At 54.7% G+C, this 14,891-nt stretch overlaps 1 protein-coding gene across 4 annotated transcripts in view; it reads right to left on the minus strand.

The window, feature by feature from the left end:
- Positions 1–455: 455 nt before the first annotated feature.
- The window catches only part of SH2D3C (SH2 domain containing 3C), a 31,291-nt gene continuing 16,855 nt past the window's right edge, over positions 456–14,891 (minus strand). For 2 of the 4 annotated variants that reach the window (XM_036854402.1, XM_036854404.1), the window contains exons 2-10: positions 11,247–11,375; positions 9,686–10,140; positions 8,259–8,383; positions 6,360–6,883; positions 5,320–5,435; positions 4,581–4,752; positions 3,657–3,768; positions 3,096–3,302; positions 953–1,128 (exon numbers count right to left, since the gene is read on the minus strand). In XM_036854402.1, coding sequence (XP_036710297.1) covers positions 953–1,128; positions 3,096–3,302; positions 3,657–3,768; positions 4,581–4,752; positions 5,320–5,435; positions 6,360–6,883; positions 8,259–8,383; positions 9,686–10,140; positions 11,247–11,375 — 2,016 coding nt within the window. Of the gene's footprint in view, positions 1,129–3,095; positions 3,303–3,656; positions 3,769–4,580; positions 4,753–5,319; positions 5,436–6,359; positions 6,884–8,258; positions 8,384–9,685; positions 10,141–11,246; positions 11,376–14,891 lie in introns of all 4 variants that reach the window. The other 2 variants (XM_036854401.1, XM_036854400.1) reach the window with 2 other exon arrangements.

The following is a 14,891-nucleotide window of genomic DNA, read 5'->3' on the forward strand; positions in this document are numbered from 1 at the left end:
CGAAGACTTCTGGGGCCACGTTTCAAAACTTGAAAAGAAATTAGTAGTTCCCACTGTTGAGAAAAGGAAAGAACCCCAGGTGAGGACACCCAGGTTCCAGCCTTCCTGATTGTGCTGCTGTGACCCAGGGCAAGTCCCTTCTCCCTCCAGTTCTGTTTTCCTGAGGGGAGCTGGAATCTTAGATTTCATAAAGCCCTTCCACCCAAACATCTAGGATCCTGGGTTGTACATTTGCGGGATGCTTTGCTGTGGCTCCTGGAGCAGCGAATGCGGAAGGAGCGGGGCAGGTCAGCATTTCCCCTACTGGTTGGAATTAGCTGTTTATCTCCCCTCTGGTCTGTGAGCTCCCCCAGGACAGGGACTGGGTTTTAAGAATTGGCTGTAACTCTGGCTCCTGGTACAATCTGGAATGTTTCAAGTGCTAAATAAGTATTTGTTGAATGAATTTTTCCACCTTTCACCTGAGAAAAGACGCTTCCTTCTACCCCAAAGCCCCCTGAGAGACAGAAGAAAGAGTCATAAAAGTTTATTATATGAAAGAAAGAACACGGCTTCTGTACATCTATTTACAGAACAGACAGATGTATTTACAGCCAGAGGGAGGCCTTGGTGTCAGTGAGGGGGCGGGGGCAGGTACCTGGAGAAGAGTGAGGAGGTGTGAGAAGCCTCCCGTGGCTCAAATACAGGGCACCTCAGCAGGAAGGGGAGAGGCAGAAGCTGGAGGGAGAAACAGGGGTTCCAGTTCTTCCTGAAGGAAAACTTGGTGAGTGAGTAGCAGGTGGGATGGAGCCCAGAGTCCACGTAGGACCCTGGAGGTGCAAGGGAGATCCTGGAGTTGAACCCAGAACGTTCTCGGGCTGATCACAGTGTCCCTGGGGTGCTCTGGGGAAAGGTCTGTGCCCTTCTGTCCCTGTTGCTGCCCGCAGCTGCAGAGGGGAAGGGTCCACGGGGGTCACAGCTCGCTGGAGCGGACGGCAGGTTCCAGTTTGTGGGACAGGGCAGTGAGGACCTTGTCGAACTTCTCATAGCGCCGGGCCTGGCTGCTGCTGGCGCCCTGGCTGCCCCAGAGGAGGCGCATCTGGAACTCGGTGCTGAACACCTCGAGGAGCTCTGGCTGGGCCTGGAACCCTGCAGGGTGGGGCACAGGGGTCAGGGAACCACCATCCAGCTGCGGAGGCTGGGACTCCCGCTCGGAGCCACCACATGCCTCAGGGCCTCATAGCAAGGGACCTCCCCCCACCTCCACCAGGGATCCCACAAGGTTCGCTGATGAACATGACCAAGCAGTTTAGCACCCAGTCTTTGTCCTACTATTTGCAACATATAATTTTAAAATGACTAGAAGATAAAATATTAAAATTAATTTGGGGGGGGAGATTTTTCTTTTCTCTTTTGTATTTTTCTGTAAATTCCAAAATTTTTCCTAAGAAATGTATATACATTTTATAAGTAAATGTAAAAAAATAGTTTCTTTTTTGTCCTCTCTGAAGACGAAGGGCAGGAAAGACATATGCCAGATGCTCACAGCATTTACCTCCAGGTAATTGTTGGTGATTTGTTTTATCTTGGTTTTGCTCAGCTGTTATTTCCAATTGGTCTACAGAGAACTTTTGTGACTTAAATACTGCCTAGAGAAGTAAAAGGTGGATTATCTGAAGACATTATCTCTCTGCTCCTTCCACAAGGAGGAGTTCTACTTTTTTTTAAATTAATTAATTTTATTTTATTTATTTTTGGCTGTGTTGGGTCTTTGTTGCTGTGTGCGGGCTTTCTCTAGCTGCGGTGAGCGAGGGCTACTCTTCGTTGTGGTGTGCGGGCTTCTCATTGCGGTGGCTTCTCTTGTTGTGGAGCACGGGCTCTAGGTGTGCGGGTTTCAGTAGTTGTGGCTCGCGAGCTTAGCTGCTCCGCGGCACGTGGGATCTTCCTGGACCAGGGCTCGAACCCGTGTTCCCTGCATTGGCAGGTGGATTCTTTTTTTTTTTTTAATTTTATTGATTGATTGATTGATTGATTTATGGCTGTGTTGGGTCTTTGTTTCTGTGTGAGGGCTTTCTCTAGTTGTGGCAAGCGGGGGCCACTCTTCATTGCGGTGCACGGGCCTCTCACTATCGCAGCCTCTTTTGTTGCGGAGCACAGGCTCCAGATGTGCAGGCTCAGTAATTGTGGCTCACGGGCCTAGTCGCTCCACGGCATGTGGGATCTTCCCAGACCAGGGCTCGAACCCGTGTCCCCTGCATTGGCAGGCAGATTCTCAACCACTGCGCCACCAGGGAAGCCCGGCAGGTGGATTCTTTTTTTGTTTGTTTTTTTTTTGTTTTGTTTTTTTGTTAAAGTTTTTTTTTGTTTGTTTGTTTTTTTAAATTATTTTTGGCTGTGTTGGGTCTTCGTTTCTGTGTGAGGGCTTTCTCTAGTTGTGGCAAGCGGGGGCCACTCTTCATCGCGGTGCGCGGGCCTCTCACTATCGCGGCCTCTCTTGTTGCGGAGCACAGGCTCCAGACGTGCAGGCTCAGTAGCTGTGGCTCACGGGCCCAGTTGCTCCGCGGCATGTGGGATCTTCCCAGACCAGGGCTCGAACCCGTGTCCCCTGCATTGGCAGGCAGACTCTCAACCACTGCGCCACCAGGGAAGCCCCCGGCAGGTGGATTCTTAACTACTGCGCCACAAGGGAAGCCCAGGAGTTCTACTTTTTGACTAGACTGTGAGCTCCTTGAAGGCAGGGCAGGTCTGCCTCAGCCCCAGGGCCCCAGGCCGAGTGCTTTGTAAACAACCTTGTAAAGTAGGCCTGTTAGGATGCCCACTTCACAGACAAGAAAGCTGAGGCTCAGAGAAGCTAAGATACACAGCTATGGTGCTCTTTGAATCATCTCTTTGTCCCCCGCGCCCAACCTGGTGCCTGCCACTAACAACTGCTTGTCAAACTGCTGAATAAGTGAAGAAAAGGGGTGAGAAAAAGAAGTCAGGGAAACATGCAGGAAAGAGGGATGGAGAAATGCGAAGGGGTGTTTGGAGGAGAGGCGAGAGCAAGTCATGTGGAGGGAGGACCAGGCTGGCAGGATCAGTGGCGGGATCGCCCCCAGTTGCGACCCATGACTCACCCTGCAGCTTGACCTCGGCATTGGTGTGATACAGGCCGCCGTGGTGTGCCACAGTGCGGGCGGCCTCCAGGTGGGCCAGCACCACCTCCACGCCGTGTTCTGTGCTGCCCCAGGGCTCGGGGCCCTCGGCCGGGGCGGAGTCACACTCCAGCAGAGTGATGAGCGGCAGCACGTGAGGAAATGTGGTGTTGCTCAGCGGCGGGCCTTCTGCAGGGAGTGACACACGGCGCTTAGAGGTCCCCGAGGGCCCAGCCATCCACCGTGGATGTTTTATAGGAAGGGGCCTGCCTGAGGTCCCAGAGAGAGCCCCCAGAGATTCTGACTCCTGAGACAAACCCTTCGGATTCCTCCAGCTGAACCCACTGCAGCCTTGGCCAAGCTCAGGGGCTGAGGCTGGACCTGGACGTGGCATACACGGTTGCCAGATGCAGAAAGTGAGTGCGGGAACAGCCTGCACAAAGCTCAGTCAAGCCCTCATCATCCTCCCCACTGGGAGAGTCTTTGCTGGCCCAGAGAGGGCTGGAACCTGTCCAAGGTCACATAGCAAGGTGGGAGAGGTACCTTTGCCTTCATTGAGGCTCTTGAGAAATGGCTTGAGCTTCTTCTCGTAGAGGATGGCTCCCTCCGTGTGTCGCTGCCGCAGAGTCACCCATGTCTGCTCCAGCCGGGCAATCTGGGGAGACCAGACTGTGAGTGACCGGCCAGGGAAGGGGCCTGCTGGGGCCACAGGCCACTCTGCCAAGCGGACACCCAGATGTGGGATAATAATTATTAGTATAGTCACCATTCATGAATCTGGGACAGTGCTGACTGCTTTTCACACGTCTCAAGCCCTCCCAACAACCCATTTTACAGATGAGGGAACTAAGGCTCAGAGAGGGGAATGACTTGCCCAAGGTCATTCCAAAAATAAGTGGCAGAGCTGGGAGTTGAGCCACTGCTCTGGGACCCTGCTGTCACTGTTGACGAGGCAAAGGAGAGGAAGTGTAGTGTGGATGAGGTCCGGGCTGTGAAATTAGACAGACCTAGTTTGAATCCCAACTTTTTCAGCCTCTGAATGTGACTTTAGGCAAGTACTGCTCTGCCTCAGTTTCTCCATAAGTGAAATGAGAACAATAAAGGCACTCCCTTCATGAGATTTTTTTTTTTAGGAATCGGTGCTTCTAAAGTACTCGATGTAGCACCTAGCATATAGTCAGTGATTGCTAAATGAGTGCCATTTTATATTTATTCTTTACACTCATATAATGCTCCTCATTCATTTTACAGGTAGGGAAACTGAGAGCAGGGAAAAGGGAAGACTTTGTCTGGGAGCAGGTCAGCACTTAAAGGACTCAGTTCTCCCAGTTACCCTGTCACCAATGCTGCCTAGAAGGTCACAAAGTTCTTCCTGATTCAATATACAGCTATCCCAAAGGAACACATCCCAGGGCTCCTCCGGACAGAGACTACTTTATGCCCAGCTCTACGTGGGCCCCTCAGTACCTGGGCCATATCCAGGGCGCCCATGACTGCAGCGAAGCTGAACATGTTGCCCATGGTCCCCCGAAGCTCGGCCGCCAGCTGGATGGTCTTGTGCAGAAGAGCTGCCCGCTCCTCAGCGGAGCCCGTGCAGCCCAGGATGTCCACGGCCAGCATGATGGACATGGTGTGGAACCTGTCGGAGCAGCCAGGTCAGAGGGGCGGGGCCAGGGACCTAAGGTTGGGGGTCCTTGTGGTTGAGAGCCGAGGGGCGGAGGGCAGAGCCAAAAGCGAGAGATTGTAAAGGGTCAATGAGATTAGGGGGCGCGGCCAGAGTGAGGAAAAGCAAAGTTAAGGGCTTCTGATTGGTTAGTATAAGTCAGGGGGCGGGGCCAGAGGCCCTAGAGCGCCAGGCTGAGAGGCTTGTGACCGATCAGCGGAAATCATCGGAAATCATCTGGTAGAGCTGTTCTAAGAAAGAAAAGGAGAGAAGCCAGAGCTGATGAGAGGGCCAAGGCTCACGGATTGTGATCGGTCAAGAGGATGCAAAATGTGAATTCGGAGATAAAGGACTCGGTCTTTGGGAAACCAAGATTACTTGGAGCTGGATATGGAGAAGGAGCGATTGGTCAATGGGATAGGGGGCGTGGCCAGAACCCCTGGGAGCCGGGGTGAGAGACTGTGATTGGCCAGCCGGCCACAGCGAAGGGCCGCGCTGTAGCCCAGGGGGTTCCCCGTGAGTCCCCTTGTGTACTCGCCTTACCTTTCCAGCAGGTCTAGTCGTAGCTGCCGGCCATGGGGGAGAGTGAGCAGCTCCATGCCCCAGCGGACTCCCATTAGGGTCTGCATCTCCTTGGTAACGCCCAGTATCCTAGCAACCTACAAGGACGCCCAGAGGGCTGATTAATTTTCTGTCAAGGCTAGCTCAAGCCATCTGGGAGGCAGGGAGCTTTATCTTGGAGGGCAGCCTGGCTGGGAGGCTGGGTTTGAATTCCAGCTCTACTGCTAACCCTCCGACATGGAGCAAAATGAGCCTCATTCTCCCCATCTGTGAAACGCGGGATAAATGGGAAAATGCCCAGAGGTGTCTGACATGGGCCAGAGGTGCCCAGGACACCCTTATTCCAGAAGGCAAACCTGAGGTGCGGTGGGGAAAGGGCTTGTCCAAGGTCACACAGTGGGCCTAGAACCCAGGGCTGCTCACTTCACGCCTAGCACTCTTCACAGAGCTACATCTCAGCACTGTTTCTTTTCTTGCTTCTTGAGCTCAGAGACCAGTGCAAACAAGCAGTCAGTGCCCTCCCGCCACAAACTTCAGAGAGGGAAACTGAGACGGAGAGCAAGTCAGGGTCCTTAGATGGTCAAGATTCATTCAAAGCAAAGGCCCAGGCATTAACAATTTATGGACCTAGGCAATGAGTTTTGTCCACTAGGGGGGGTGGGGATGGGAAGTCGGGCCTTTTGTATTCCCTGGACCAGCCAGACTGACTTTCACCAGGCTCAAAAAGTGTCCCAGGGAGCCAGACGCCACTGGCTTTCAGGACTCCTCGGTTCCAGTGCCAAACTGACATCTGGAGGAAGCAAGAATATCTCGGGTTTTGCTTTTTTTAAAGGAGAAAATTGGGGCCCAAGTAAAGTGATTAGTCAGAGTCACACAGCAAGTGAAGGACGGCCATGAAGTCAGAATCCAGGCCCATTCGCTATACTTGGGAATTTGGGGCCAGCTCCTCACCACCCTGACCCCTGTCCCCAGGCCAGAGGATGGAGGTGCTGCTCCTGCCCCAGTGCGCACCCAGCACCTACCAGGCAGTCAACCTTGGTGACATGCTGGGCCAGCGTCCGGGCATCGACCTCTGCCAGCAGCTCCTTGACCTTACGCAGGAGGCCCATCTCCAGTGGCCGGTTATCTTTGGGGATCAGTGGTGACTGGAAGGTAGCCGGGTTGAAGGAAGAGGTGGCTTCCACGATGGGGACTGTGAAGGTCCTACCCCCGTCTCCTTCGGGGGCCCCATTTTCTGACAGTTCCTTAAGCCTCTCCCCATAGCTCCTGGCCTGGCGGCTAGAGGCCTCAGCTGCTGCCCACTCTCGGCTGCCACGGACAGGAGGCTGGAGCTGACAGTAATGGCCAGAGTCCGGGTCGCTGTAGCTGCTGAGCGACGGTGATGGGGAGGCTTCGCAGCGGGTGTGGGAGGGGCTGGAGTAAGGGCCCTTGTCCGACTCCCCGGCACTTCCAGGACACAGCTGGGGTTCACTGGAGCGGCGGGTGACAGGGGAGGCAGGCAGCACTGTGGCTGAGGGGGCTGCAGGGGCGGCGTGGACACGGGTCACTGCAGGGAGATAAAGAGAGAGGACGAGTTTCCATGACTCCCCACGCAGTGAGGTTCCCCCACCCCCTTCCCAAAGGACAGGCTCCATCCACCCTACATGGGTGATAGCCCCACCTCCCTGGACCCAGGCCCAGCCCAGCAGACTCTGGCACACTGTCCAGCTCTCAGTGGTACTCTGAAATTACCTGGACCCCAGGAGTCTCACTTTCCTACCCTAAGGCTGCTGTAGCCTTGGGGAACGACTGAGCTACTTGAAGGAGCTTTCCGTGATTCAGAGAAGCTAAGCACTTGCTGGAGTTCATCGTGTGGAATTATTTCTCAATGAATTAGTAATAATGATTTATTGAGTACATGTGTCCTGGGAACTGGTGACATGCTGGAGATACACCGGTCAAAACAGTAACCATCATCCAAGATTAGAGGTGATGTTTATTGAGGTCACCCAGCCAGCAAGGCATAGAGCTGGGATTTAAAACCAGGTGTTAAGTCCTCACTCCTGGGTACTTCCCCGAGCCGCGTTGCTTAGAAATTGTCCGATAAATAATTTGTGGCAAGGCATTTTAACATTTACACCCAAGGGTATTGTTTTGAAGGCAAGTTGGCAGTTATGACAAGCTAGCAGGCCCGTGTTTAGAGAAGAATTTGTGACTACCCATATAGACAGCAACATGGCAACAGTGTCTCCCAGCAAAGGTTCCTCCCGGGATGCACCTCTGCCTGCGAGCTTTTCCTGCCAGGTGGACAATATGCAGTATGGCCTGTTGAAAACACTTGTTTTCTTCCAGAAATGAACTAGCGGCATGTTTCTACAGTAGAAATTTTCTTTGTATTTAAAAAAAGCACAGCGCTCTGTGCTTCCTGCTCAATTTTGCTGTGAATCTAGAACTTTTCTGAAAAAGTCTATTTAAAAGACTAAAGCAAGCATGACGAGTCCAGTTTGAGCCCACCATTTGGAATCCGGGACGCATTACGTCCCAGCCGATGCAGGGCCTGGCAGAGCACCACACACGGAGGCACTTGACCAATGGGGGCTGAGTGTTGCTGACCACACGCACTTCACAGCATTGGAGCTGGATTCAGTAACATTCAGGAGAATGCACTGGAAACCACATGCACAGTGCCTGGTACCCAACAGGGACTCAATGAGTCGTTGCAGAACGAACAAGCCATGGATATGTTTTGCATGTCAACATCGATAGTTCTGCTGGCAAGTTTTTAGTGTCAACTCTTGCAGGGCATTGCTCTCAGAAAAGAGGTAGAAACACACATGATCACATACTATAACAGAAGTCGTCAAAGATAGCGCACACGTGCGCACACAAGGCTACTCCCACCAGATCCCCCCACCTGCCCCTACCCCCTCCGCTGGACATACCGGTACTATAGGCGGGGGAGCTGGGGCTCTCGGAGATGGGGGACACGGGAGAGTGCAGGTCTGGGATCTGGTCCATGCTGAGTGCACAGTTGCGGATGGGTTCCCGGGGGTGGGGCAGTGATGTGCTGTGGAGCAGACACCTTCATGAGCAGAGAGCCCAGAGGTCAGGGTCCTCAGCTAGCATTAGGACCCCCACCTCTGCCTCCATCCAAGATCTGCTCAACTTCAAAGGCAGAAAAGGCTTGGAGATTATCAAGTCCAACCTCCCAACTGACAGGTACAAAAACTAAAGCCCAGAGGAGGAAAGGCTTGTGCAGTCCACAACCTGCACAACTGTTCTCTTCCCTGGGAACCTTGACCCCAACTTGCAGAAGAGTCTGGGGAGAGGGGCTAGCAGGAAAGGTGGGCAGGCCAAGGGAGCCAGGCCCACCAGCCTGGTCCCTCCTCACTGCTCCCATACTATACCCAGGATGCCTTGGGCACACATGGCCTGTGGATCCTAGCACCGTTTTGATCACTGGTTCCAAACCACAGGCCAAGTGGCTACTCCCCACAGGGTATCCAACCAGCAATTCCTTGGTTGACAGCACCCAGCCCAGGCCCAGGGAGATGGGACCTATCCAAGTGCTGGTGGCACAGGATGGCAGGTCTTGCTGCAAACAGCCAGGGAGGCCATAGAAATTAGGGGCACAGACTTCGGAGTTGAGGACCTGGGTTAGAATCTGGGTCCTACCACTCTCTAGCAAGCGGCTGCCCCTTTCCAAGCCTATTTCCTCATCTACAAAGTGGGGGCATGGACAGAAGCCACCTCCCAGGGGGACGTGGGAGTCACTGAAGTTGGGCACAAGAGCACCAGGAGAGGGCCAGGTACACAGTAGGGCCTCAGGAATGATTGGCTGCTGTGGCTTTTCCTGGGATCAGGGCCTGGTGTCACCTAGCCCCAGACAACTGGGTGTCATCAAAAATGTCGCTGAGAACATTCCATTTCCTGTGCAATGGCTTGCATCCTGCAAAGCCCTCTGCTCTGATGCCCACCTTGGCCTAGTTTGGTGGGGTGGGTTGGGCTGGCAACAAGGACCAGGCCCCTGCCTGGGACAGGACAGCACCCAGGGCTCCCCCTAGGCCAGAGAGGGCTTTCTGAGTGAGGGCCTTTTATAGGTAGGAACGTGGAGGCAAGAGAGGAGAAATGCCAGGGCCAAGGGTGCACAGCTAGCTGTAGCAGAGCTGGGATGGCAACCTGCGCTCCAGACCTCCACTCAGCACAGCCTGAGCTTCCTCCTGTTCTTCCCCGCACACCAAGGCTCCAGGGCAGTCATAGCACCTCAGACCCGTGTGACTGGGCCTCCCCTTTCTCACCAGCACTCTCATTACCAACACCCCCATTTGACAGATGGGGAGCCTGAGGTCTAGCATAGGTTCTCACTCACCTGGTGGGGCAGCCATCACTGCGGGTGACCTTGTCGGCGGTGAGCCCGTCGGTCATGGTGACGCTGCGTCGCTTCATGTGGCTGCCCTTGGGGCCTGAGGGGCTGGCGGGGCTGGTAGCCTTGCCACTGCCCTGGCCCAGGCCGTAGCAGGCCTCCAGGTAGCGCAGCGGGAAGGTGCGGTTGACGGGGCAGTAGATGATGGCGCCACTCTGCTCTGACACAGCCTTGCGGCTGCCCACGTGATACCGCACAAGGGCCGGCACGTGGTCGAAGCTCTCCTGCTCGAACAGGTACTGGATGTGGGTGTAGCTCTCACCCGCCTTCACCACCACCTTGTTGATCTTGAAGTGCAAGGCCTGGTTGCGCCAGCGGCAGGTGAGCACATAGTCGCCCAGGCTGGTGAGCGAGTCCCGGATGAGGAAGTCACCATTGCGCTGCACCAGGGTCTCGGAGACCTGCGAGAGGCAAGGGTCAGGCTGGAGCAGGGCAGGGGCAGAGAGGGCCAGACCCCGGATCTGGGGGACACAGTGAACAGAGATATCTTAAGCTTGGGAATTGCATCCTCTGACCCAGATTCAGAGGGTGCAACTCAGCCAGAGGCCCTGGGTCCGGGGAACAGAGGCTCAGGCATGGGAGGACATAACACCCTGGGATGGGGGTCGCCGTGATCTGAAACTCAGGTCTCAGACCTACTCCTTCTCAGGTCTCACGTTGGGCAGAGTGGAGTCTCAATCCTCGTTCCTCCAAACACCCAGTGCTCTGGCACATCTCTGGGCCTTTGTACCTCAAGCTACTTTCTCTGCCTGGAACATTCTTCCCATCCTGCCCACCTGGTGAACTCCTATCCATCTCACAATGGCCTCTCTCCTCAGCACCCCTTCCTCGGGGCAGCCCACACTCCCTGCTGGGTACTCCATTCTTGCACTTCTTCCACTGGGCTCTGACGGTCTGCCTGCCTGTCAACCCCCACCCTGGGATACCAGCCCTCAAGGGAAGCCACCACCTATTTTATCTCTGCGTACTTGGTGCCCAGCACAGGACCTGACAGAGCTGATGCTTGACAAAGATTTACAGCACGAATGTAAAAGGGAACAGGTGACTATTAGCCTCAGCCCAGAAATTCAACTTTGTCAGAATTGAGTAGCCTAAGGACTGATACGCACTGACCAAACACACAAGAGGCTGATGTATAGACCTATAACAATAACAGTAAAAATAATCGTAGTAATAATAACAACCACCACCATAAAGGACAATGTTCATTGAGTTCACTGCATGTCAGACATCGTGTTAAGAACTTCACATGCATTAGTTCATTTAATTCTCACAACCAACCTTTAAGGTAGGCACTATTATTATCCTCCATCTTATAGATAAGGAAACTGGGGCTCAGAGAGGTGAAGTGACTTGTTCAAGGTCACACAGTCAGTAAATGGCAGAACTAGACCTCATCCCAGGCTACTCTGATTGAACCCACCAAACAATAGTCAGAGCTTCTCTGGGCTGGGGCTGGCCAAGGCGGTGGGTCTAGAGTTGAGGTCCCAGCTCAGGGCCCGCTCACCTCACGGGGGATGCGGCCATGGTACCAGGCGTGGCTGCGGAGATCTGTGCTGCTGAGTTTGAGCTCTTCCTCCAACTCCTTGTGCAATTTCTCAGGCGATGAGTCCAGGATGTACTTCTCCTTGGAGAACTGGGCAGGAGACAGCAAAAGTTGGCATCCAAACTGAAGCCCCTTCCTCCTTCCCTCCCAACCTCCCCCACCCCAGGTGAACTCATTCCATCCTGGGACCCTGGGAACAGTTAGGCACAGATCCTCACGCATGAGTCCCTATCCCAGCAGGAGTAACGGAATCTCAATTAAATCCACCAAAAAGTGCCTACTGTGTTCTAGGCTCTGAACTATGTGCCAGGGTAGATAAGTCAATAAATAAACCTGTCCTCAAGGAAACTCCTAGTCTAAGAGGGGAGGCAAAAGGGACATCAGCATTTGAGGGACTTCCCTGGTGGTCCAGTGGTTAAGAATCCGCCTTCCAATGCAGAGGATGCAGGTTCGATCCCTGGTCAGGGAACTAAGATCCCACATGCCGCGGGGCAACTAAGCCGCGGGGCAACTAAGAGCGTGCTTTAGAGCTTGCGTGCCACAACAAGAGAGCCTGTGCACTGCAACTACTGACCCGGCATGCCACAACTAGAGAGAATCCTGTGCGCTGCAACTAAGGTCTGACGCAGCCAAATAAATAAATAAATATTTTAAAAAAATTTTTTTAAAAAAGCGACATGAGCATTTGAGGTCAGCACCAAAACACTGGACAGCGGCAAAGAGCCGAGTAGCTTTTCAAAGGGAGGAGATGAAGTCTAGGCCAGGTGGAGTGGTCCAGGAAGACTTCCTGGAGGAGATGGCAATCACAAACACTCATTCTGCACCAAAGACACCAAACTGATCTTGAACTGGAGGGAGGGAGGATTTCTACAAGTATATAACACAGCAGGTACCCAGGCAAAAGCATGGACAAAAACAGGGCTGAATGTACGAGGATACATTCTGGGACAGTGACTTATACAGGCGTCGAGGAGGCAGCTACAAACAGGGTAGCAGAGCACCCCACTGCCTAAAGACACCTGTGATGTCCTCTACAGTTCCCAAAGCCCTTTCTTCCTTGCTGTCTCAAGCAATCCTTGCTAGATGGGGAAACTGCAGCCCAGCAGGGAAGCCTGAGGTCACTCACTGGAGGTAATGCTCAGGATCCCCCCTTCCACCTGCCCAAGGGGGAGATTCCTGGTTTCCTGGTTACTGTGGCCTGGGGTTGGAGGCCTAAGAACAGGGGAAGGGGAGCCCCTGCTGCCAGGTGTGCCCCCACCATGAAGCCCAGCCCAATCCTGGCTGTCTTGTGTGAGTTCCCCGGGCCTCAGTTTCTTCCTCTGTAAAATGGGAACAATTGCAGAACCTGCTTCACAGGATTGCAAGGATGAAGGAGACAATACTCCAGAGCACTGCAACTAGCCCACAGATGTCCTTGTCACTGCCAGAACATGTGACATTGCTTCCTCTCCCTTTCCCCAGTTCCAGGCCACAATGATGGCTGGTCCAGGACAGATAGATATGGCCCAGACCTGGCCAGGCAGCGGGACAGATGAAGAGGGGCACTAAAGGGCAATCTCTCCCCAGGACCCGCTCCTCACCAGGGTCCAGCGTCCTCCAGTCTGCTCCCTGCCTCCTCTGACCTTTCACAGTTCTCAGAGCCTAACCCTGCTGCTCCATTCTCCACCCCTCTGCTCCCACTGCCTTGATTTACCTCAGTCTACACTGCTGCCAAGACATCCTGGTTCCCAGCTTCAGAGATATCTAGAGTCTCTGACTCCATTTTTTCAACACTGAACCCCTACTCTGGGACAGGTCCTGTGCCAGGGGCTGAGCTCAAGGTCATCAGGACAGGTGGCCTCTGTCCTGGGGGAGCCACACAGATACTGACAAGCAACCCCAGGGTCTCTGGATGTTCAGAGATGCACAGGGAGCTCCAGGAGCAGATGAGCATGTCCCTCCTCATCTGGTCAGGGAGTCCCTGAAGAGGTGACATCTCCACTGAGACCTGATTGAGCCAAGCAAAAGCGTCAGGATGGGGACAGGCAGGTGGGCAGGAAAGAGCTCTGGGAAGACAGTGGCAGAGTCAGGGCCCTGTAGGCAAAGCCAAGGCCCTGGGGGCGGGAGGAGAAGCTTCGAAATGGCTGGGGGTGACAAGGGCAGGCACGGCAGGGCTGTGAGGCTGCCTTGGGGAGCTGGGGTTTACCCAGAGGCCACAGCAGAGCTGCAGAAGGTTTTTAAAGTGTTGGGGCAGGTTCCATCCACTGCGTGGAGATGGCCTAGTGTTTTCCAGGCAATGGCAGGGAAGGGTGGGGCGTGGGGATGGGAATTGGGGGAAGGGTGTTTACACAACCATTGATCAGGTGTGGGGAAGAGGGCGGAGGGGTCAGAGAGGATTCCAGGTAGAGAGCCTGTGAGGACAGTGAGACACTCTGCAAGGTGGGCAAGGCTGGGGCAGGAGCAGCTTGCGGATGGGCCCATAAAAATTTGGGCTTTGAGGTACCTGTAGGGCTCTGCGGACAGACGGTGGGAGTGGGTGATGGAGATGAGTGCTCAGGGAAAGGCAGGGCCTGAGGCTGGGGATTCTGTACATCCCCCGCCCAGGGTAGAAACCAATACCCCAGAAAGGCAGGGAGGTCCGGGGTGAACTGAGATTAGCTAACTCAGATACCTACACTCTTCCATGGGGTTCCCTATTCTTCAGGGTCCTGGCCCCTCTCCTATACCACACCACACCCTGGAGAGGGAAGAGTGGAAGTCACAGGGGAGGCTCCTTCTCCTTGACAAAGAGCATGCAATTGAGAAGTTGCCCCAGTTCCACAGCTGGAGCAAGAGGGACAGGGGGCAAAGAAGGGGAGGGGGCTGTGTGGTAAAGAACCTGGCCTCAAGACTCTGCCTGCCACTGTGTGACCTTGAGCCAATCACTTTCCCTTTCTGGGCCGGGTAGCTTCATCTGTAAATGGGGGGTGGGAGATTGGGCTCCACTTTTCCAACCATAATCAGTGGTCAGGGAGAATCTGGAGGGACAAACTTGGTCCTCCCACACACCTGAGGTTAGGGAACCCTAGGGTCCCTGTGCTTCCTCACCTTCGACCCGGGGGTCCCTAGCTCCCAAGGAGGGTGGGTGCTGGGGCGCGAATGCAGCATCCCTGCTCCCGGTGCACTGCTATTGGCCAGAGATGATCTCACCGCCTCCCGGCCTGCGAGCGCCTGATTGGCGGGTGCAGGGATGCTGCGCTCAGCCGCCGGCGGGGCAGTCATTCAGGCGGGCTCGGAGCGTGTGTGAGCCTGGGGGAGCGCAGAGGTGATGCACCCCGCGTCCCCCAGGGGGCTCGGGAGGCAAAAGCGCGGAGACCCCGGGTCAGGGTCTTAACCCCTTCTCACCAGCCGGTGCCCAGCAAGCTCCCTCTAGCTCCCTTCAGTCTCGCAACCCTAAGCAAAGCCATCCCCAGATGATGCTCCGCAGAGAGGCGGGGTCCGGGTCCTCCCCTCCACCCCCTTCCGTTTAACCCTTTCACCGCCACGGCGCCGTCCCGCACTGACCGGCCAGCTGGGCTAGGAGACCCGCGCCCGGAGCACGCCCGAGCCCACCTAGAGGGCAGGAGGGTTGCAGGCGCTCTGGCCCCA

The sequence above is a fragment of the Balaenoptera musculus genome, chromosome 6 (assembly GCF_009873245.2).
Source record: "Balaenoptera musculus isolate JJ_BM4_2016_0621 chromosome 6, mBalMus1.pri.v3, whole genome shotgun sequence".
Lineage (NCBI taxonomy): Eukaryota > Metazoa > Chordata > Mammalia > Artiodactyla > Balaenopteridae > Balaenoptera > Balaenoptera musculus.